The sequence below is a fragment of the Cuculus canorus genome, chromosome 22 (assembly GCF_017976375.1).
Source record: "Cuculus canorus isolate bCucCan1 chromosome 22, bCucCan1.pri, whole genome shotgun sequence".
NCBI classification, from domain to species: domain Eukaryota; kingdom Metazoa; phylum Chordata; class Aves; order Cuculiformes; family Cuculidae; genus Cuculus; species Cuculus canorus.
In genome coordinates, this window is record NC_071422.1 from 8549257 (window position 1) to 8571406 (window position 22150).

Here is a 22150-nt window from a genome sequence, read left to right on the forward strand (position 1 = left end):
AGCTCCTGCTTCCAGCAAGCAGCTGAAACCCAGCGCTCGGGCAAAAATACGCAAGGAAGTATGGGTGGCCTTCAGAGTATGTTCTGCTGGGGTCCAGCAAGATTGTCCTCGGTGCTGTCTTGTTTTTTCCCTGATCTCTCACCTTTATTGACTGAAAACACCCCAGCAGCACTCTTGGCATCTGTCGAGGAGAATGAGGTGTCTCTTCTGCAGGTGGGCTGGGGCCTGAAGCCCCACAGACCCTGAGCCTTAGCAGTATCTGACTCTTCCAGGTGACAGTGGGAGCTGACGCTGGAGGAGCAGTCAGAGCTTTGGTTATGACCTCAGAAAAGTCGGATTTTAAGTAACTTTCTTCTCTTGTAATAGGAAACACCTTGTCTAACGTGTGGACTTAGCACATCAGTTCCTGGTTGCTGGAAACATTTCCTTCAAGAGAATCCCTTGAATGGGATGGCTTGGTGTCCATCTCTGGTGAGCAGAGTTACTGCCAGCCTACATTTTTTTTTCCTGAACATCATTATTGCTGTACTTTTAAAGCTGGCAGTTACAGAATGTAATGACGGTCCTTCTGCCTTGTTAGGGTGTGAGTACTTAAGTCTGCATGAATGCTGACACTTTACATTTTTATTCTTTTCTACCAAACCTCTCTGTTAGGACAGAAATAGTTGAAACCTGTCACTAGGGGACAACAGTCACTGTAAAAAAGAGGATATGGTCTGAATTCCCAGGGACAACTGTCTTTAAAAACAGGCGCAGAACTCCCCAACGCCCCTATCTGCCGAGCCAGCCGGCTGAATTCCCTTGCTCACAGGCTTCCGAGACTGCCTGCGTGGCTGCTGCTTTAGGATTATGGGAGAGCATCTCCCCGATCGCTCTGCACATGCCGTGCCATCTGTCCGAGATCTCCCTTTACAGGGGTATGGATTCCAAGTGACATTCTTTCTTAGGAGACAACAGACATATCTGAAGAGTCTCGCTAGGTATGGCTGTGGTGCTATTCATGGTTTAAGGTCTTTCCCCCTCGTCCTGCAGCCAGCGTGCACTCTGAACCTCTTTGGTTTTCTACACCCAGACACTGAGGAAGCATTTTGTGCTGTATTCCCTGGGAAATATGGAGGAAGTCCCCTGACCTGCTGTAGGTGTTCTGCACAAAGCAGCGAGGATGAAATGTTCCTGAATTTGGACGTCACAAGGACACAAGACATGCTTTTAATCTTTTATTGTACATTATAAAATGTTTATTGCTCTGTCTGTATCAGAGGTGTCGACCTCTCCCTCGTGGTGATGGACGAGTATGTTCTGGCAAAGGATCCACTGGAGAGACCTTTGGGGTTGGCCTGCCTTCTGGAACCGGCATAAGGGAAGCCTGTGCTTGTTCACCAACACATCCACAAGCAGACTTCCCAGTGCCTCGCTCCCACATCAGCTATTTTGGAAAGGCTGGTAGCAGTGGAAGAGGAGGGACGGCTGAATTCTGTTACTGCCAGCCTGCTTCTTCGCAGGGACTTCGAAACCCGGCTCATCTGAATGCAGGTTTGTTGTAACGAGATTCAAACCCTACTCGGGCCAACCTGTCTGGGTACTTGGTGGAACAAGTGGGATCTTGCCTCATCCCCTAGTGCATATGGAGTGGTCTCAGGGAGTAGTTAAATAAACACAGATACCCCATGGCACGCTACAGAGTGAGTCTTTCCTGTGTGATGGACTTGCATCTCCCAGCTTCCAGAGCACCAGCAGTCCCGGGGATCCTGTCAGCTTACAAACAGCGAGCACTTAGTAAAAGAGAGGAGAACCCCAGCCCCCTTTCTGTTCCTCGCCATCCTCTTCGCAGAGGATCGCCTCCCACACGCGCCTGGCTTTACAGCGCCACAAAAATAGTGCAGACAGGACGTGTGGGGAGAACCAGACCTTCCCTCAGGAACCCTATGAAAAGAAGCAATTTAAGAACTTAAGCCCTCAGAAAAAGGTCCCTTAGGCAAGAGCCTTTCGCAGTGAATGGCCGTGGCTGCCGGAGACCCTTGCATAGCAACCGGTATTGGGAGTTTATTCTTTTCTTTTTTTTTTTGCTGACTGGCTACATTTTAATGGGCCTTTTCTCACACTGGTGGTGGAGTCGGGCCTGGCTGAAAAAGACCATTATGAAAATGGTTGAAATTATCCTGGAAGCTAAATAACGGCTTCTGTTTTCCCCCCACATTGGTCTGAGCCTCAGCATTCAGTGTGCTGTGATTATCCAAGATGAAGAGCACCAGTGCGAGACAGGAGAGACAGCAGTGGTGGAGATGTGCTGCAGCCCAACTGGAGAGCCACCGGGGAAGCTCTCGCCGTGGGGAAGGGAGCCAGGGTACGCCTTTTGTTCTTATTTTTGTTTTAAACCCCACCTGCACGTGTTACACAACACACATCAATGGAACGAAGCGAGCCAGGGGCACACAGCAGCCGAGATCTGGTTGCCGGTGTCGTGTCTGCCATGAGCTTTCTTCCTTTCTTGCTTGGAGAGGAGTGACAGTGAGTGATGCCTGCGCTCACCTTAATACTGTCAGAATGGAGTGACGGCGAGACGAGTTAAAGATACAACAAACCCTGGTCTATCTCCAAAGACAGGGAAATTGTTCCAGAAGATGGAGTGTGAGGGTGCAGAGGAGCCCGTGGATGAGTGCAGTTGCTCCAGCCCAGGTGATTCATGAGTCCAGTACAGGACCACCGGCAGCAGCTCTCTCTCTCTCTGATGCTTTTCCATCTTTATTGTCTGGGTTTCAGGGTTGTTTTTGCAGGATCTTTCTTTCTGGCCAGATGTTTTGCAGAGCGCAGGCGAGGAGGTGCATGCCAGCAAGTGACAATCACTAGATCTCTTCTCAAATCGCTCCAACAATATTTCACCTCCCTGGCCATCAAGGCTCAGCGGCAGACGGTGAGAGTGAGGAATGGTCCATCGATCAGACGGCAGGCTGTCACGCCTCGATGATGTTCACTGAGGGCTTGTTTTTTGGAAACTAGAAGAGGAGACAAAGGAAGAAAGGAATAGGAATTGACAGAGAGGAGGAAAGGCACAGCAGAGAGCAGTGGAGTGTGCTGGTCACATTTGGGGCTTGGAAAGTCCTCATTCCCATCCCCTCAGGGTAATGCAGAAAGGCCAGAGATAAGGCACGAGGGCTGCGTGGTTCATCACTGTCTGCTTCTGCATGAGCATCAGTCGGTAAACGTGAGGTGGTGGAAACGTGCCAGGGTGCAAGTTGTGAATAGAAACACAGGAAAGTTAAATTAATTGAAATACATTTGTATAAATTATAGTCTTGTGTCTGCCTCCATCACGGCTATGACCCACCTCCAGCATGGTGTGTGTTACCAGCCGTGCCCCTGCCGATCAGTTAATTGCAGGCACAGTGTCCCCTTTGCTCCGCACCACCCAGCAGCCCGAGCAGCTCAGGGGCTGCAGCACCGCTCAGGGTATTCTGATTCCAGGGACATTTCAGAAATCGAGCCTGAAATCAGTGTTACTGATGGACGCGCGGGCTGGTCCAGAGGCGGGGGCGAGGTGCTGGGGTCCTGATGAAAAAGCCGTGGCACATGGATGTGAAGGGGGGTTTCCTTTCTGCATCCCAGCTGGAGGGAGGGGGCCAGAGCGAGGATGTTTAACCGAGAGTGCTTTTTGGGTAATTTATATGAAGCCCAGCTGGAAGCTGATTGTCCACCCCGGCCCCGCTGCGTGCCCGCAGCATCTCACCTTGCTGCGGAGGAGCCCTCCGCTCTGGTGCTCGGGAGTGCTGTTCTCCGAGGCGCTCTTGGCTTTCTCCTTGCTGTTATTTGGCTCATTATCTTTGATGATATCGTACTGTCTGCAGAACAGGGCGATCACCCCTAACAGGAAAAAGCGTTAGTGATCACACAAATGAGCTCAGCCCCAGGAGCCTGCAGAGATCAGAGCCCCCGCGCTCGCCCGCCGGCTTTGTGCTTTCTGGTCGAGATCTCAGCAACGTTCACATCACTCCTAAGGATCATTTCTAACACAGTCAGCCAGCCGCTGGCTGTTTCCTTCTTGATTCCTAATTCCACCCTAAACTCGTTAGGCAGAAGAACAGATTAATTATATTCCAGCTTCCCTGTCATTAAATGAGATGAGCGTTCTAAGCCCCGCGTTTGGATAGCAATCAGCGCTCGCTGTGCAATTCAGTGGGATCTTTGCTTTGTAAACACAGGAGGTCCTGGAATTTCTGATTAGTGGAAATGTGTCTCCTGATCTTTCTCCTCGGGGTGGAGTGAAGGAGCTGGAGCTGGAGCTGGCAGACAGGGGATGGTACTGTACCTGCCTGCGTGTGGCAGCAGCCTTGGGAGCTGTAGGACAACATCTGCAAATGTGCAACAGCGGCGGCAGCAAACGCTGCCAGCGGAAATTTCCTCCCACACAGGCAGGCACATGAAGGGAAAAGCAGTCATGGCACATCAGAAGCTGCAAATGTCTTTCTCGGAAGCTTTTAGGTGACATTTTGACCAAGTAACTTCTCTGCCAGCAGGATCCAGACACCGAGGTTAAGTAGGCTCAGGCAGATGCGGCTTCTCCCTTGCTGAAAAATATTCCAGCTTCCCTGACAGCAAAACATTTGTGAAGCTTTCACTGGATCATGACACCCTGCTCTACAGAGTGCGATGCTGTTGTGGCAGCTGCCCCGGGTGTTACCGATACCCACAGAGCTGCAGGTTCTTTGTATGGGAACAAACTCCTAATCCCGGGAGGACACGGTGACATCTGCCACAGCCACCTCTCCTGCGAGCTCTGATGGTGACACTGAGGCACAGGGGAGCAAAGTGCTCGAGCAGTGCCAGAGGGACAGAGAGCTCAAGGGCTTGGGTCTGGTCTGACTCCAGAGCCCTGGGCACAGACTGGGTCTGGGTTGCGTTTGCTAACGCATCGCCGTATGTGCAGGTTATGGCCAGGCCAGGTTAGGAGCTGGAAAGAGGGTTGTGTATCTCAAGGCTCTGTAAGGAACCCACGAGATATAGTGTAATTTCCCCCCCACCCACTTTCCTTTCTAAATCTAAGTCATCTCTCCAGGAGGGAAACTCTGGTAGTGGCCCATTCTTTGTTCAGATGCTGATCCGAGTTCTGGATTGTGCTATGGTGGGAGATGAATCAGCCACTTATTGTAATTGTTCATGATTGTTTTTACTGGCAAGAGATTGAAATTTGAATGTGCACAGCTAAAACTCGACATAAATGTTGAGAAGATCAGGGGCCAGAGGGTCTGGAAAACTTGTAATTTAGTTCAGGTTTTCGTTTGCTCATTGTCTTTAGCAATAATTGCTATTGAGTGTCTGGAAATGTAAACAACGCCTGGTAAGCTCAGGACTTTCCAGGGCAACAAAATATTGTCAGTGTCAGATCTGGTTCTGCGTCACCTGGGTTCACTTGCGAGAACGATTCTTACGAGGAGAATTCTCGGTGCGACTGCCCACACGCTCTGTGCGTAGACGAGCGGCTTGGCTGGGATGAGAGGGCTGAATACCGAGTGGCAGAGGTTGTCTTTTAAGGATCACAGATTTACCACGGTGCTAATTTCCCTCCCTGGCAATTTCCTGGGGTCCTGACCCCCCCTTGGGCTCCGTGCTCTGAGACTCGCGGGGAGCGAACGGTGTTCATGAATGTTTTACGCTGCAGCAGGAGCAGCAGCTGACTGGCAGCCGGGGGAGGCTGTGGCCCGAAATAGAAAACAAACATGTGCAAACTTTATTTCCCATTAAGTCATGCATGTAATTCCCAAACTGAACAGGCTGAAGGGCTGGCTGCAGCCGCTCCAGACACGCTGAGCCGACGGAGCAGGACTAGGAGGCATTTTCCTCTCCCTATTTGCTGGTTTAATATACATGAGTAAGACCCACCCTAGATACAGTTTTCTCTAAGGTCTGCTGAAATGTGGTCTCAGGCTCCTGGCAGAACACTCTCGGTTCTCTTTGGAAGTTTAGTTTATATGTTTCAATGTGTTATAGAAGGTTGTAGCGAGGGATGTCCACACTGAAGAAGCTCATTTATGGGTTGTCCATCGGAGGCTGTCAGGGTATGTCCTGGCTGTGCCCATCGCACCCCGCGGCAGCGTGGCCATAGGATGGTTCTGCTGCACGGCACAGGGGCTCCAGGCACAGCGAGAGGCTGCAGCCTTCTTGTAGCAGAGCCTCTGCTTGCCTTGACAGGATTAGGGGCTGCAGGGCGTAAGGAGGGCAGGGTGGAATTAAAAATATTGCCAAAGGTTTGGCTCCAAAGCACCCTTTTGGCCTTCCCGCTGATGCGCCTCGCCTTCCTCCTCCCACCATGGCAAGCCTGGGTAGGCTTTTCCTTCCTTTTGGCTAATGTTTCTGCTGATGTCCCTCCTCTTCCTATCCAATACTACTCTTTGTACTTTAATAGTGGATGTTGAGAGGATCTGGATTTATTGGTGTCTGGGTGGTTGGGGCCATTTGTTCTTTCAATGCTTCCATTATTTTAATTGATTCTGAAGTGCATTTAGAGCAGAGAGTGGGGAGAGTGAAACATTTAAACTTCTGTTTTGCATGGAAGTTGGAGTCATCTAACAGCCGGATAATTACAGTGCCCCGTGTCATCTGAAGGGCTCGGGGCACCTGGCTGGGTGGCTGAGAGCATCATCATCAGTGTGTTCTGGAAAGAGGAGATTTCAGGATTAGCCGTGGCGAGTTAGGCAATGGGTTCATCAGGTCCATTCTCTGCTTCCTGCTGGACCAGATCAGGCCACCGATTCGCCTGCTTTTGGCTGCAGGAGGAGCCGAGGTGCCCTCACAGCTCCATCTGTGCTGCTCGTTGTGGGGGAAGGGTTTCTTTTCAGGTCTTACACCATCACACGGACACACCAGGGATGTTACATGCTTTGACAGAGAGGTTGAACTGACCTGCCCACATGAACAACACCACAACAATGATGAGGATTTCCCCCGCTCGCAGCTGTTGGTTTTTTGCCATCTCCTTCATCGTCACCTCATCTGCACAGGGGGAAAGAAAGAGCGTGAAACCCAACCGTGCAGCTCCAGCTGCACCAGATACTGTTCTCACAGTGCCCTTGACTGGAATCGTCCGTGCATTGGGGTCAAAGCTGGCAGGGAGAACGTCCTCACCCATCAGTCTCACCAGCAGCACGAGCTCCACTTTGAACTGGTGGAGCACCAGCAGCTCTGCAGCTGCTGCCCCAACAGCCCGACACGGGGCGAGGGAGGAGCAGCTAGATGGGATCGACAGGCAGTTACCCCAGCGGAGCTGCCGTGGGGTAAGTCCATGTCATCTGGCCCCGTGGCGGCTCGTTCTCCTGTCCCTGGTCTCGGCTGGTGCCGGCTGTGCCCGTCACAGCCCCGTGCATGCTCCAACATCGCTCCCAGCTCCAGACTGTGAAGCCTGGGCTGATATTTTTCAGTGCAGCCATGGGATTCAGAAATGAGCAGAGCCTTTTTGCAGGGCGTAATGCACCTCCTTGCCTTCCAAGTGCTGCCGAGATTACAGTTCAGGCCTCCAAGGAGGGAGGCAGTGCTCCTCTTAGTGCTTTCAGGCGCACAGCAAGTCAGTATTTACAGATACAAAATCATTTTAGCAGAGAGGAGTCAAGAACTCGTAACATCCTAGGAACCACCGCCAAAAGCCCCGCAACAGGCAGGGTCCTCAGGAGGCAGGGAATGACCCTTTGTCCCAGACCCCTGTATTCCCCAGCCCTTTTTGTAGCAGAGATTCTTGCTGACAGAAAACCTTCAACCATCTGGTTTGGCTTAGGAGGAACAAGGAGCTGCCAGTAAGGAATTGCCTGATGTCCCCCAGAGAGATTCTCAAAACCCAATCTTTGACAACCTGCTGTAGCTGACCCTGCTTGCGATGGGGTTTGGACTGGGTGATCTCAAGAGGTCCCTCCCAACCTCAGCTTCCTCCGATTCTGTGATTTGGCAGAAATTGTTGAAATGTAAGACAAGTGGGAGCCTCTGGGTATTTTCAACCCCTGCTGTCCTGGAATCCAAGCACAGGGGGCTCAGCAAATCCCCACAAGCGCCCTGTGAACACAGTGGAGTTGTCCCCAGGAGTCTGGTTCCACACGTGTTCACAGCAGCTCAGGAACTTCCCCTGGCATTCTCCACTTGCAGGGATGCTGGACACACTGCTCCCAGCCTGGAAGCCTTCTCCTCCTCGCTCTGCCTGTTAAACCTCATCTGAAACACGGGAAATGAGCAGCCAGCCTTCGGCAGCATCTCCCTATTGCTTTGCTCATGCATCTGCCTCGTCTGCTGGGTGCGCTCAGGGCATCCCACTTGTCCATGTGGGGCTGGGAGAGGGCACTCAGCCCCGTGTGCGTTTAACCCAGGTATTGTCACTGCACGGGACAGTGCTCTCCTCTCTGCAGAGCCCTACGCTGCCTGGGCGTCCCAGGGGCCACACAGGAACTCACCCACACTTGCCTTTATTTTTAGAGGCTAGTTTCTCAGCTTCCCTGGGGGTCTTGAAGAGGACTGGCTCACTGGCAGGGCTCTGGCCTTGGATGCTGATGGACTGGACATGCACAATGTACTCAGTGTCCTCCTCTAGGTCCCAGAGGGCACAGGAGCGGGTGGTGGTGTTCACCTCCTGGATGAAGCGCAGCATCCGCACGTCCTTCTTCTGGAAGCCGAGAGAGGAGAGCACAGAGTGGTGGAGAGGCCTCCCACGGGCACTGCTGTCATCTAAGACCACTGCCTCCTGCCCTGTCCACCACGGACGTGGAGACCATCAGACCCTTTCCTCTCTGCAGCTACCAATGCACGAAGAGCTGCTGCAAAGAGGATGGGAAGCCAAGTCCCCTCCCAGACCACGAGGGACAGGACGAGAAGGAATGGCCTTAAACTGCAGCGAGAGAGTTTGGAGACTGAAGGGACCTGGGGCGAAGATGAACGTGATCGAAACCGGGTAACTGTAGGCACCGTACCTGTTGGGAAATTGCAAATCCAATGACAACTTCATCTTCCAGAACATCCCAAGTCACCACGGCCGAGTTGGCTTTCAGGTGTTTGACTGTGACATTTACTGGAGCCGACGGGCTGTCTGCAAGGAGGGAGAGCAAAGCCTTTACAGGGGCAAAGTCACAGCTGCAGGCAGGAGACAGAGCAAGGGGAAGGAATGGATTGGGAAGGACCTTGTTCATGGTCCTTCCACTATGTGGTGCTGCGTACAGGACCTGGGAAGTGCGGGTGCTCCGTGTCCCAGGGACCAGTGAGGTTCTAGATCTCCACTGAGACTGAGTTGTGTAAGACGTGAAATATCTGACCCTTGGAAAGAGCAGAGCACCGAGGAGCTCATTCATCTCATCCTCCCCAGCCACATACGGCGTTGTCCCTGATGTTCCCTGGGATGGTCTGACAGTGACAGCTGGGAGGAAATGCAAAATCTGCCTTGGAAGAAGGAAAACAGTGCCTTGACGAGCTCTTTGGGGGGTTGAAATTCACAAGCAGTGAATGGGAGTGTTTTTCTTTTCCCTGATACTTTGACAGAACATTTTTATACACATTTTGCGGCTGACAGGCGTCTCTTGGGTGGTCAGAGGACACCCAGCAACCATCCACTACAGCCTACAGGACAGAACACGCTGCACCAGCACCAACGGACCGGTGTCAAATGAAAAGGACGGCTGATGGAAGCAGGAGCCCAAGGCTTAGTGTTCATTCCCAACTCCGGAGCACAGCTGTGAGGCACCAGCCAGGCTCCCACCCACTCTTCCCGGGAGCCTCTTCCCGAGGGAGCTGCCCTTCTTGGTATCTCAGGGGAAGGTTCTACCTTGTAGGCTTGGCACCATCCCTCCAGCACTCTGGGAAGAGGGTTGGGCTCCTGCTCCCTCTCCTCTGTTCAAAGCTAATTCACAGCCTCCAGCTCGTGGCTCAGCCCCAAAGGCAGGAGATGCTAACGGAACCGTTAGGAGTCCGACTGCCCCAGGAGGTCCCAGGTTGAGAAGGAGTAATTTTTTTTTACTCTCATCAAAGAATAACGCTTTGATTGCTTTGTAATTGTTTCACAGCGCTGCCCTTCTGGGGCTGGGGCTGAGGTCAACAGTAAAAGAAGGATGCACGTGTGCACGTGTCCAGTAACACCTGTTGGGTTTACAGTCGGTCGCAGCCGCCTGAATGTGGCCAAAAATATTCTTGCTGTAGCGTCAGTGTCTCCTAACCACTGACTTCACTCCCGGTGAATGTTCCCCTGGGAACAGAGAAAATAACAGGAGCACAAAATTCCCCAGATGAATGTCAATGCTGTTCTACACTTAGGAGAGCGATGACCTTATTCCTCTCTCGCCTCCCCAAATAACACCCGAAGTCCGGGTTCAGAGCTCCCCTTTCGAGCCAACCAGTGAGACCTTTAGCAATAGGATGCTTGGATGAGCTGACAGGACCCAGACGAGCGAGTCCTCCAGCGAGCTAAAAACATCTCTGAAAGGCGCGCGGCTAAGGTCATGTGAATTTGGGACTTTGGAAGGAGGAGCAAGAAGTAATCATGGTTTCCAGGATTTCACAGGAGGAGGTGTCCTTCCTCTCTAGAGTAGACGATCAAGTTGGTGTTGACCCAGGGCATTCTCATCTCTCTGGGGCTGCCTTCAGAGGATCAAGCCATGGTTTCTTGCCAGCTCTTGGAGAATGGAACCGTTTATGGTCCTCCCCCTCAGCTGCAGCAGCGGGGCCAAGGTCAAGCAGAGCAGGGCAGATGGATCGCCCTCCCCAGCAGGAGCACCATCCCTCCTGGGCTCGACTCCTCGCTGTGACACCAGGCAGGGACGTGGGGCAGCAGCTCCTCACTTCCCCTGTGAGCAGACCCGTGTGCCACCCAGAGCAGGGTCTAAATTTAGGAAGGGGCAGTCAGCAGATGGGAATGTGTCCAGGGAAGGTCTGTGAGTCATGCCTCATGAATTTGCTAGAACATATGGAGGACATGACAGAGTCGGGAGAAGGGAGACAAAACAGTCTCCAGCTGCAGTCGGGCTCTTCGCCCTTCTCAAAGCGCGGCGGGACAGTCAAACCCTTGACTGGGTGTCTTTCTTGGATATTTTTAGGAGCTAAATGGGTTTTTTTTAGGAGCTACCATTGATTCACGCAGCTTGGTTTGAGAAGGCCTTTGAAAAGAGATGAATTAACCCCGCAGGAACAGAGAGCAGAGTGCCAGGGACAAAGCTTCAGGCTGAGAAAAGGGAACATGGAGCGTCTCACCTGGTGCCTGAGCCCCTTTGAAATGGGTGACCTTGAGCGAGACGCAGAACAAAAAGTTTCCTGATGACCTAAAACGTGGAGGAGTTGGGAAGACCCAGCAGAGCTGGAGGAGAAGAGCAAACAGCCCTTCTGGGAGCTGGAGAGAGAAGGCGGAGGGCTGCAAGGCAGAGCTGCAACCCAGCGCTCGGAGCCTGCAAAGCAGGACTGGGAATGGAAGCAGGGGAGAAATCGGCTGCTGTGGAAGGTGGAGAGCACGCCGGAACACTGCCTTCATAGTAATACCTGGGAGAGAGCCGGGGTGGCTGGAGTCAGCAGGTAATTCAGGGAGATCTAGGGCAGCAGATCCGAGCGCGCCTTTCCTTTCACTGCCACAGATTAGGAGTAGCTCCACATAAATCAATGGTGTCAAACCAGCATAAAAGTGATATGAAAAGAGAATTAAGCACAGCGCTTGACAGAAATACAAAGCCAGGAAAATGAGTTTCCTGCTCCCAGATCTGAGTGAATAATTTGGAACTGAAATTTCAGCCCGTGAGGATGCTTTTCTCCCCGCTCGCAGGAGATGCACGATGAGATCATGACTTTCTAAAATCCAATCACTTTTCCGAGATAACCACCCTGCTTTTGGCTCCCTGGGCCAGTTGCGGCTCTTAGTAGTGCCAGCTTGGGGAAGTCAGGTGGGAAAGATGCAATTTCTCTTTCCCAGCTGGCTGCAGGGGGTCAGTGTCTCTGGCAGGGCCTTGAGATGCCAAATCCAAGCATTTGGTTCCTTCTAGAGTCACGTGCAGCTGCTGGAAACGTTGCCTCGGCGGCTGCGGTGGTCACGGAAGGCGCTGGTGTTCTGGGAGCGGGCACAGAGGGTGGGATGAGCCCAGGGGCTGTTCCTTCCTCGCTGCAGGCGAGAAAGCAAGGAACATACCGCCCACCAAACCTTTCTCATGCGTTTGCTGCAGAGGCGCTGAGGGCAGCACAGCCCCTGGATGCATACGGTACGGGATCGCTGCATTTGCAGTTTAGCTTCATGGCATGGTTTGGGTCAGAAAGGACCTCAAAGCCCATCCAGTTCCACCTCCTGCCACAGGCAGGGATGCCTCCCACCGGATCAGGGTGCATCACCCCAGTGCCCGGGCTGTGATGCCTGATGGAGCGATCCCACACTGCAAACTGGCACAGACCTGTTCGGCCAAACCTGAGTCAGAGCTGTGTGTTGGGATGAAAAGTTGCAGAACTTGCAGACCCTCCTTAAGGGGGAGCCCTGGTTAATTAAGAGGAAATCATGATGATTTTTGAATGTGAATGGCTGTTCCAAAGCGATGGTAGTTAAACTCTGTTTTGCTTCCTTCCCGCAGGGACCCTCAGGTGAGTCACAGTCCCCCGAGCTGGATCCCAGCCCTGCCTCGTTTCTACTCCCATCGGACCCTTGTAGCAAGGGCAGGTCGGAACCTTCCCCTCACAGCAAGGAGGCATGAGCAATGAAGATCACCCTTAATCCCCTCTTAATGCTGAGGACTCCTTCAAGCCTCTCATTAAACGCTTTGCTGATTATTAATGGACTTTTATCTGAGAGAGAGGAGAAAAACAAGCTACACTTTATAGCCTTGGGCTGATTCCTCCCTGCCTCTTCATTGTTGACACAGCGACTGCTGGCACAAGGGAGAGGAACTCAGCTGCCTGCCTCTAGTGTTGACCTCACCATTGGAACTGTAGTGCAAGATGGGATGGAGAGGGAAAATGAGAGGGAAGATGGTTTTTCTTCATCCCATTGCTGCTCTCAGGGTGAGCAAAGGACACCAGGGTGTCCTGCCTGGCACCTCTAGGATCAGGGAGGCAGCTAGGCCACAAAGACATCACTGGAAGAAGTTCAGAGCTCCTTGTTCATCTGCCGTGGTCCCTCTCCTTACTGTTGTGTCTCTCTATTTTGAAGCCAGTCTCGCTTTGCACCTTCTGCCCTGGACTTCAATGGTGGGGCCGGGAGTGAGTGCTGGCTTGCTGTCTTCAGCCACGCACGCTGCAAGGGAATCACTGCTTAGAGTGAAAGGATGAATCTAAGGAAATACCCCACCCTTGGAGGTCACCTCTGCCAGCCGAGTCCTGTGGGCCGGCTGCAGGTTTGGAATTGGAGGCTGTTCCTGGCTTTGTCTCCCCAGCCAAGGGGTGAGCCTCCCCCAGATCTGCTCCTTCTTGCTTCAACTGTCCTGGCAACTCCAGCTGCTTGCAAGCGCCTGGATGATTGAAGTGCAGTTTCTTCCTCCATGGGCAAGGCTATGCCGTGGCCACGGCATTCGCCAGTTCAGTCAGCTCGTCTCCCACAAGCAGCTCCTTTCCTGCTGTGAAAGGCTCAGCTGCTTCAGAGCCTGTAGGACATGGTCCAGCGAGCAGAGCGCCTGCCCGGGCCCTGAAGCAGCTCGTTCAGTGCAATCCACCTGCGAGCTGCGTGCGCTTTCCCTCGGAAAGCAGTGAATGTCAGACTTAAATCCCAGTAGCTCTTTGTTGCTGCACCACAGCCTTCCCTGAGATGTGGGAGGTGGAAGGACGCGACCTGCAAGGGGAAGGAGCATCCCATGAGGTCCCATGTGACATTCTCCATCAAGCCCTGCTGCCCACTCCCTGAGCATGGGTACACAATGCCCTGCTTTCCTGCCTCTCTGAGCCTTTCTTCGCTCTCCCAGCACGGCTCCCTTCAGTGGGTCTAATTGCTCGTCGTCTGCAGCGGGTTTGTAGGGAGGGCTGGAGCGCCGTTCAGCTTCCCTGAGGGATTGAATGAAGGGAGAGTGCAGGGGAGTGGGAGGGAACAAGACCCACAACGTGGAGAGCGATGCTGTTCCGTAAGCTCAAAGAACTGCAAAGAGCAGAAAGACCACCCGGTGGTTCTTCCGTCTGGGAAAGAGGCAATTATTTCCTGCTGGCTGCCCACCTCCTGCACAGACGGGATGTGAACGGGTCAACCCTCTCCGACCCCCAGCCCTGTCACAAATTCCTCACTGAGTGGGTGCCCAGGGTAGGGGTGGAAATGCAGCCAGGGAGGATGGAGCCTTTCAGGAAGCACAGAGATGCTCGCTGTGTCCAGCCCAGCTATCCAGAATTCCTTGGGGCAGGAGGAAGGGGGAATTCTACTTGGAGAACAGAACATTCTGTGCCGCCAAACTTTGACCTCTGTGAGTCCCAAAGCCAGGCTGGATTCGCTCAGCTTTCCCCGGTGCCTCGACTTGGGTTTTAATGCTGCCAGCCCAGGGCAGAGTCACGCGGGGAGGACTGATTACCACAGCCTTTTCCAGTTCTTCTCAGCCCAGTGTAATATTCGAGAGCTGAGAGAGAGGATGCAGAGGTGAGCAAGCCCTGGAGTTCCCTGGCGAGCGGCTGGGTGCCGGTGCCCATCCCTCTCCTGGGAGTTTGCTGGCTGATCCCTGCCTGGCTCTGCACACATGAGGATTTTCGTGCTTCGCTGCTCAATACATTTCTGCTTTTAACTGAGTTATACTCGAGTCAGGCTGTAACTTGGCCTCTGGGCATGATATAAACCAGGAGGGGTTTATTTATCACTGAATGCTAACAGGATGAGGCCGTGCGCAGTTCCAGTGCGTGGGTACCACTCCATGAAGGCTGCTTTTGGATCCTGCCACAGCACCTGTGCACGGGTTCTGTGTGCGAGCACGTCCCTCTCTGGGAGGGATCTGTTTCCTACATGTATGTTCCCAGCAGGAGACAGCATTTGGAAGACGATGGCACAACCTCGGCAGCTTTGCACGGCAACGTCCCTGCCGAGAGGCTGACACTGAGGTGAGAAACCTCCATATTTTAATTAAATCTCTCCTACGCTGGATGCAGAAATCAATAAAGTGCTTACGCAGTCCGTCAGCTGTCCAGGAATCTCCGTGGCCTCTGTGGGATGAGAAGGGGCCGGAGGGGGTTGCTTTGCCACCTCCAAACAGCTGTCAGGCTGATCGCTGCGTCCTCACTGAGCCCAGTGCTCGCTCTGGGTTTGGTTCTGCCTGACTTGGGGTGAGCTCAGCGCCCCGGGCGGTGGAGGGGAGCGTGCCCGGCGAGCTGTGGGGATCAGCAGCTGCAGCTGCCACCTTCGCTTTGCTCTCCTTCCCTGGTGGGGCCGCCTGGGCAGGAGGTGAGGGTGGAGACCCACCACACGAGGAAAGAGGAGAGGGGTTCAGGGCATGAGAACGTGCCAGAGAGGCACCAGAGCACGCAGGTGTGTTAAAGCTGAGCAGCGACCAGAACCCAGTCAGAGGGTTTTGGCCCCTTTTTGTGCAGCAGAGGTGGAGGAGCTGTTAAAGGGACTCCCTGGAGTGGCGTCCCAGAGCCATGCTGCAGGGTGAAGGTTTATCTTTCTGAGCAGCGTGTTCTCTTTCCCCTCCACCTCACAGAAATAAACCTGACTTGATCTGCAGTCGCTGTGCAGGGCTGGCGAGTTGCAGGGGCCGTGGCCTGTTTTGGGGTCTTTTCTCATCACCAGGCAGCATCACACACTGCTCTCACAGCCCTTCACTGCGCCATCGAGCCCAGCCAAGTTCACCTCCCTCTTCATCACCTCTGCTAACCTCTAACCTTTCACAACAGGCATTATTTAAAACCCACTTGCATGAGCTCTGGGTGCACAGAGGAGGGACAGCCAGTCCCTGCCCAGCCCTGCTGGGGGCTGCGTCCTCTCCACGGGCTTCTCCAGTGACTCTTGGCTTGAACCCCGGCCATCTCATGGCCACATCGTCAGGTAAGACCACAGACACAGAGCTGGCGGCGATGCTGCTGCTACCTCTGTGTGACCTTGGGAAAGTCACTCCATACCCTCGTTCCCCTTTTCTCTCCCAGAAAAACAGGGACAGCACAGGTTCGGTGCCTCACTGGGGCGTGGGGAGAGGACATCACAACCGTTGGTGAAGCAGACCACAGAAGGAGGAGGCAGCAGGGGTGCGTGGCACAGCACGAAGGTCACACAGCTTCGTCAGAGCCCAGCACCGTGTCTCCTGCCTCCCCATTCCACGCCAGAGCTGTGAGACAGGGCAGTTGTCCATGTTTCCAGAGCTGCTCAGCTTGTAACGTGCCATGGGCAGCCATGGACACATTGCGCTGCCTGTAAGACGGGAGCAGAAGGCCGTTACGGGCAGGGGTATAGTTCCATGTTTCCTCTCCAGTGCCGACTGAGGTGATTCAAGGATAAGGAAGAGCAGGGAAGTGGCCCAGTTTACAGAAAATCTGGAGGGCTGTTACAATTGCAGACGCATCCATTGTGCCGCGGTGTATTCCCCACTGCTCCCTCCTTTTGGGAATGTTTCATTAATCTCCCCGGCTCTGTCAGTTGTGAGACAACAACTTCAGAGTGCCTATGTCTGCCCAAGGGTGCACGTGTCAGGGCCAAAGGCATCCGGGGGGTTGTGCAGCCCCAGCACAGGCAGGACGAGGATGAATGGAACTCCAGCGACAGCCAGGGCTGGCCTGGGTGGAGGAATTTCCACTCCCTGGAGCCCTGCATCTGTAATAGTCGCCCCCAGCCTCGCGGAATGCAAGATATTCTGGCAATCAGCGTTTTGCAGATCAAAGCAGCTGTTCCACCAACATCTTGCAGCCAACAAGAGAGACAGAGGGACACGCAGGGAGACAGCCCTCGTCTGCCTGCATGAAGCTGGGGAGAGCGTCTGCCTTGGGCTGGTGCCGCGCGGTGGGGCTCAGGCTCAGGGGCAGCACCCACTGGCACCTCCCGAGCCACGACACCCATGCACGGGCGCTCAAGTGAAGGCTTCAGCTCAGCTGATGCAGAGGCGGAGAGCTAAGCTCCAAAATTAGAGCTGGCTCATGGGGACTTTTGCCTTCCCCAAAGCTCCCCCACTTCAGAGGACTCGCTCAGTGCGAAGAGGCCTCCTTTGGTAGCTGGGACACACTGTTCCCCAGGAAAGGAGGCTCCTCCAGGCAAGCAGCGCTTCCTCAGGAGCTCCCAGTGCTCCCAGCCGGGCCCGGGGCGAGCAGGAGTTGGGGAGGGGGTTTCCAAGGCTGACGCGCTGTGGTGTTCGCAAAGCAGAGGCGTTTCGCCTGCCCTGCTCTGGCTCAGCCCCGCGACACGAGCAGGAGCTGCTGCTCATGGCCAGGCGCTGGGCAAGGCTCTCTGCTGGCTCTCCCGAGCCCGTTTCCAGCCCACGTTTCCACCAGCCGTGCTCCCCGCGGGCGCCCGGCAGTGAGTGCCCACGCTGGGCACCGCGGGGGCGAGAGCACGGGGCTCCCGACACCAGGGCTGCATGACCGGCATCCCCAGCCTCTCCCAAACCCAACGACAGACCGAGTCCCGGTTGGCGATGCCCCCGGACTCTATCCACTCGCCCAGCCGCCCTCTACACGGCTCCCACCCCTCACCCGCCGCTCCCACCCGTGCGCCCCGGGACCCGCCCCCCCCGGTCCCCGCGGCCCTTACCTGCCTGCACCGGGCGCAGACCGGCGGAGCTGAGGCAGAGCAGGAGCGCGGCGCCGGTGCAGCCGAGGAAGGGCTCCATCCCCCGGGGCCGCCGCGCCGCTCCGGGCCGGGCCGGGCCCCGCCGGCGGCCGCAGCGGCGCCGTTCAGCACCGCGGACAGCGACGCCGCCCGGTACCGCCGGGGCCGCCCGGTACCGCCCGGTGTCTTCCGGTGCCTCCCGGTGCGGCCGGGCTCGGCTCGGCTCCGCAGGGCTCAGCTGCGCCCGGGACCTCCCGGGACCTCCTGGGGCCACCGGGGGCCGCCCGGTACCGGCCGGTCCCTTCCGGTGCAGCGAGGTTCGGCACGGCTCGGCTGGGCTGAGCACCTCCCAGAGCCACCGGGGGCTGCCCGGTGCCGCCCGGTAATTAGGATCGGCACAGCTCAACCGGGCTCAGCACCTCCCGATATCTCTCGGGGCCACCGGGAGCTGCCCGGTGCCGCCCGGTACCGCTCGGGTACCGCCAGGTGCTGCCGGTCTCTGCTCGGCCGGGCTCAGCAGCGCCAGGCACGGCTCGGTTCGGCTCGGGGAGGCGGGGAGACGCGGCCCCGCCGAGCCCCGGCTCCGCCCGCTGCAGCGCCGGGCAGCCCCGCTCCGGTCCCTCCCCCGGCCCCGGGGGCGGTGGGACGGGGACGGCTCGGTTCGCCCAGCCCGGCCCCGCTGCTGCCTCAGTTTCCCCATCCCGCCCCGACCAGCCGGCAGGTTTCGCCGTCGCCGGGCTCTAAATTCCGAGGTAATGAGGATTTGATGAGCTGCTGGAATCAGCTGAGCCTCCGGGTTAATTAAGCCGGCAGCGCTGATTGATGGTAACGAGTTGAAGGGAACGGGAGCCGCTTCCCCAGCCTCGCCACCGGCTGCCAAGCCACGCGTTGTAGGATGGGGGGGACACCCCTCTTTTGCTGAACCCCTCCAGCGATCCTGCCCCAGCGAGGATCCCACTGCGGTGGCCCTGGTGGCTACCGGGTGCCAGCCGGCAGGGATGCAGGTCCAGCACGCGTGGATGGGTCTGGCTGGGAGTACTGGGCCACACGGGATCCGGGTTCTGTGTCGGGGTGGCATCGCTCACTCGATGCCTGCCTGGCCCAGGTGTTTTTTCATAGAATCACCAGGTTGGAAAAGACCTCTTGGATCATTGAGTCCAACCATCCCTATCGGTCACTAAACCACGTCCCTGAGGATCTCATCTACCCGTCTTTTAAACACCTCCGGGGATGGTGACTCCACCATCTCCCTGGGCAGCCTCTGCCAGTGCCCAACGACCCATCGCCCAAGAGAGACCCAAACAGCCTCTGCCAGAGCCAGGAGGCAGCCGTGTCCTGCCGACTCCTGGCCCTGTGCCGTTCCACCACTCAGCCCGAGACAATGATAATTCCCAGCGTGGTGTCAGCGTGGCGGTGCCGGGGCTGTGCCCGCACTGCACACCGTGGCAGAGCCGGGGCGCTTGGCCGCAGCCGGCAGCTCCTGGGCAGAGCCTGCGGTGCCCCTCTTTCATCTTCTGTCTGGCAGCAGATTAAAATTTCATCACTCCAGCGCTGGAGAAGGTGCAGGAGCCCCGGGCTGCAGGAGCTCAGCCCTCGCCGGCGCAGCCTGCGCTCGCCTCAGTGCCCACTCCAAACACAGCCGCACGTGGCTGGGCTGGGTGAGCGCAGCTGAGGGAGCTGGGATTTGGGCACAGCCGTGCAGGGGTGGCTGCAGGCCGGGCTCCTACTTCTGCTGGGCCTTCCTTTGCCGGAGCACGAGGCTGGGCAGGAGCCCCTGTTGCGTGCCGGGCTCCTGGCAGTGCCCCCTCCATGGGCTGTGCACCCGGAGCGGCAGACGCAGCCGAGCTGGCTGAAATGCAACAGCGAGGTCACAGCAGGATGCGCCTCCGTGGTAGCGATGGTTCCCTGCCTCCGCACGGGGAACCCCAAATCACTTGGCAGCTGCAAGATGGAGGGATCACAACAGGGGAACTGGAATGCCCTGTGGTTGGGCTCTCCACCGGTCCCAGGTTGATGTTGGCTGGGATGGACCCATCCTCTGCCGACAGCGAGCGAGGCTGAGCCCCAGCACCCGAGACGGCGTGGGTTTTGCCCCAGTTGCTCCTGGCAGATGCGAAAGAGCTGGTCCCCATCACCCTGCTACCTCTCAGGCTCCCACAAGAGGGTTTTGATGTGTTCTGGTGTTTTTCCAGAAACTGAACACTTTTAATGCCATAATTGCCTGTTTTTTTCCTTCCCCTCTTTCCCATTAAAGAAGAAACACTTGCTCTTTCCCAGCCTGTGACATCTGCCACCCTTGGCAGGTTTCCCCAGACACCACCACTCTGGTGGTCCCTCCTGGGCCCAGGGCCCGGCTGCCCCCAGGTGCACAGGCAGCCCGCACCTCCCTTCCCCAGCCCCTCTGCTTTCCCACCCCCAGGTGAAGCCTTTTGGGGTGTCCTGGACCCCCAGGTCCCCTCTGGGCTCCTGCAGCCTCCCTGTGTGGCATGGAGCCTCCCCAGCCCATCACTATTCAAGTCACGCAACGCCCATCGCGCATCCCCGGCGTGCCAATTAAGTCACAGCTCTAATTACGCACTTAAGCTAGCCAGTCGATTCTCTTCCCCCTCGCATCTCCAGACGGACATCTGGGAGGCTGCCAGCCATCCTCTTCCTCCCGCCTGGCGCCCGTCCCACCTCACCCTGAAGATGCTGGGCCAGGCAGGAGCTGAGCCCCGATACCACGTCCCTGTGATATGGAAAACTGTCCCTAAGTCACCGCTCTGGGGTTAAGGCCATTGCAAGGGGCCCTTTTTGTCTCAGGCTGCCTCCCGTGCGCCCTACGAGGGAAATGGATGTGATATGGGGAGCTGCTCCAGGTGCCCCCCAAGGCAGACAGTCCCAGCCCTGAGATCCCCAGGGGACAGCGGGGTAGAACGATGCTGGCAGCTCTGGGAGAACCTGTGCTTCTGCTCACCAGGAGCCACTGGCCCAGCCCCAGAAGCTGCTCTGTCACCCTCAGCCACCGCCTGCACCTCCCTGTGACACCCCAAGACCTGGCCTGAAGGCATCGTGCGCCCCATCACAGCCTTCACGCCCAGGGCCCCCCACCAGGAGGTGCTCCAGGGCCTCTGCCCCCCCAGCCTGGCCGTGGATGCTTGTGGGGGGACACTGTGTGTTGGAGGGGACACTGCAGGGGTGACGTGGGAAGGGGAGCGGCGCTGGGGGAGAGCTGCACGGGGCGCTGAGCGCGTGGGGAGCTGCATTGGGGCTGTGCAGGGGGAGCTGTGGGGTACGGGGCTGGGCGGGGGGGGGGGCTGAGGGGGGCGGGGGTGCTGTGCAGGAGGGGCTGAGGGGTGAGGTGGGTTGCTGAGTGCCAGGGTGCAGGGGTCTCTCTGGGTGTGAGGATTTCTCTGGGTGTAGGAGGTGCAGCGGGTGCAGGGGGGTGCCGGGGATCTCTCTCCAGTGCCGGAGGGGTCTCTCTCCGGTGCCCGGGGGTCTCTCTCCGGTGCCGGGGGTCTCTCTCCGGTGCCCGGGAGGGTCTCTCCGGTGCCGGAGCCCGGCGCAGCACGGGCCGTTGCTGCCCTCTGCCGTTCGGCCCCGCGGTGCTCTCCGGGGGCTGCAGCCGGGACCCCCCCGGCCTCCCCGAAGGGACACTCCCCCACCCCGGTCCCCGCCGGACCGCCCGGGTCCCGCGGTCACTCCAGACACGAGGCCACGAGAGGGAGCCCGGGGCTCACCGTGGCGACAGTGACCGCGGCCTTTAACCCATCCTTCTCGAGGGGGGGCAAGGCCTGGGCTGGCTCCAGACCGCGCCGGGCACCCTCCCTGCCGCTCCAGCACCACACACCCCCGTCGCCCCCATTCCTGCATCATCGGGGCTGTGACCCCCTCGAGACGGCGGCGTCACCCCAGCAGCCCCCAAACCCCACAGTGGGACACGGCGGGACGAGCCACAGCCCCCCAGCTGCCCCCGGCTGTCCCTCAGAGCTCAGCACCCCCAGACCCCTGGGTAGGATGAGCTGGGGCTGTCCCCACCGCGGCTCGGGGAGCCCTGAGACCCTCGGGATGCGGTGACAAACTGCATCCCTGATGGGGAAACCACAGTTCTGAACCTGTCAGCGGAGGTGGAATGGAAAACGGGGCACCGAGCTGCCCCCAGAACGCCTTCCTCCCCTCAACTCCGCCGCAGCAGCTCACCACGGCTGTTTATACAGCTGGGGACCCACTGATGCCTGAGCTGCCCCAAAACACGCCCCAGCTCTGTGTCGCGACACTGCTGAATATGTGTGTCCACGCGCCAACACGTGTGTGCCCCGTGGGGACAGGGCTGCGTGTGCCCAGGAGTCCAGCCCTCGGCTGGTGGAGCCGTACGCGCTTCGTGGTGGCAGTGTGGGGACACAGGGATGCAGGGATGCGCAGGTGCAGCAACATGGGATGGAGCCACTCCGTTATGAAACACCCCTGCATCCCCACGGCACTAAGTGAAGATTTAGCAAGCGGCTCCTGATCCAGATGAGATCGGGCATCACAAAGGGCTTTGTT

At 56.9% G+C, this 22150-nt stretch overlaps 1 protein-coding gene across 4 annotated transcripts; it reads right to left on the reverse strand.

Annotated features, from left to right (window-relative positions):
* Window positions 1–767: 767 nt before the first annotated feature.
* Window positions 768–18036, reverse strand: FNDC5 (fibronectin type III domain containing 5). 4 transcript variants are annotated; one of them, XM_054086573.1, is made up of 6 exons: window positions 17609–18036; window positions 8937–9052; window positions 8434–8632; window positions 6895–6984; window positions 3725–3858; window positions 768–2993 (listed from the first exon to the last, which is right to left on the reverse strand). In XM_054086573.1, exons 1-6 carry the CDS (start codon window positions 17685–17687, stop codon window positions 2952–2954), a joined length of 660 nt encoding a protein of 219 aa, XP_053942548.1. In that variant the 5' UTR covers window positions 17688–18036; the 3' UTR covers window positions 768–2951. The 4 variants fall into 4 exon arrangements, with proteins under 4 accessions (XP_053942548.1, XP_053942549.1, XP_009560164.2 ...); XM_054086574.1 differs by lacking the exon at window positions 17609–18036 and adding an exon at window positions 11482–11843 and having other exon boundaries at window positions 772–2993; XM_009561869.2 differs by lacking the exon at window positions 17609–18036 and having other exon boundaries at window positions 772–2993; window positions 8937–9614.
* Between the last annotated feature and the right edge of the window lie 4114 nt (window positions 18037–22150).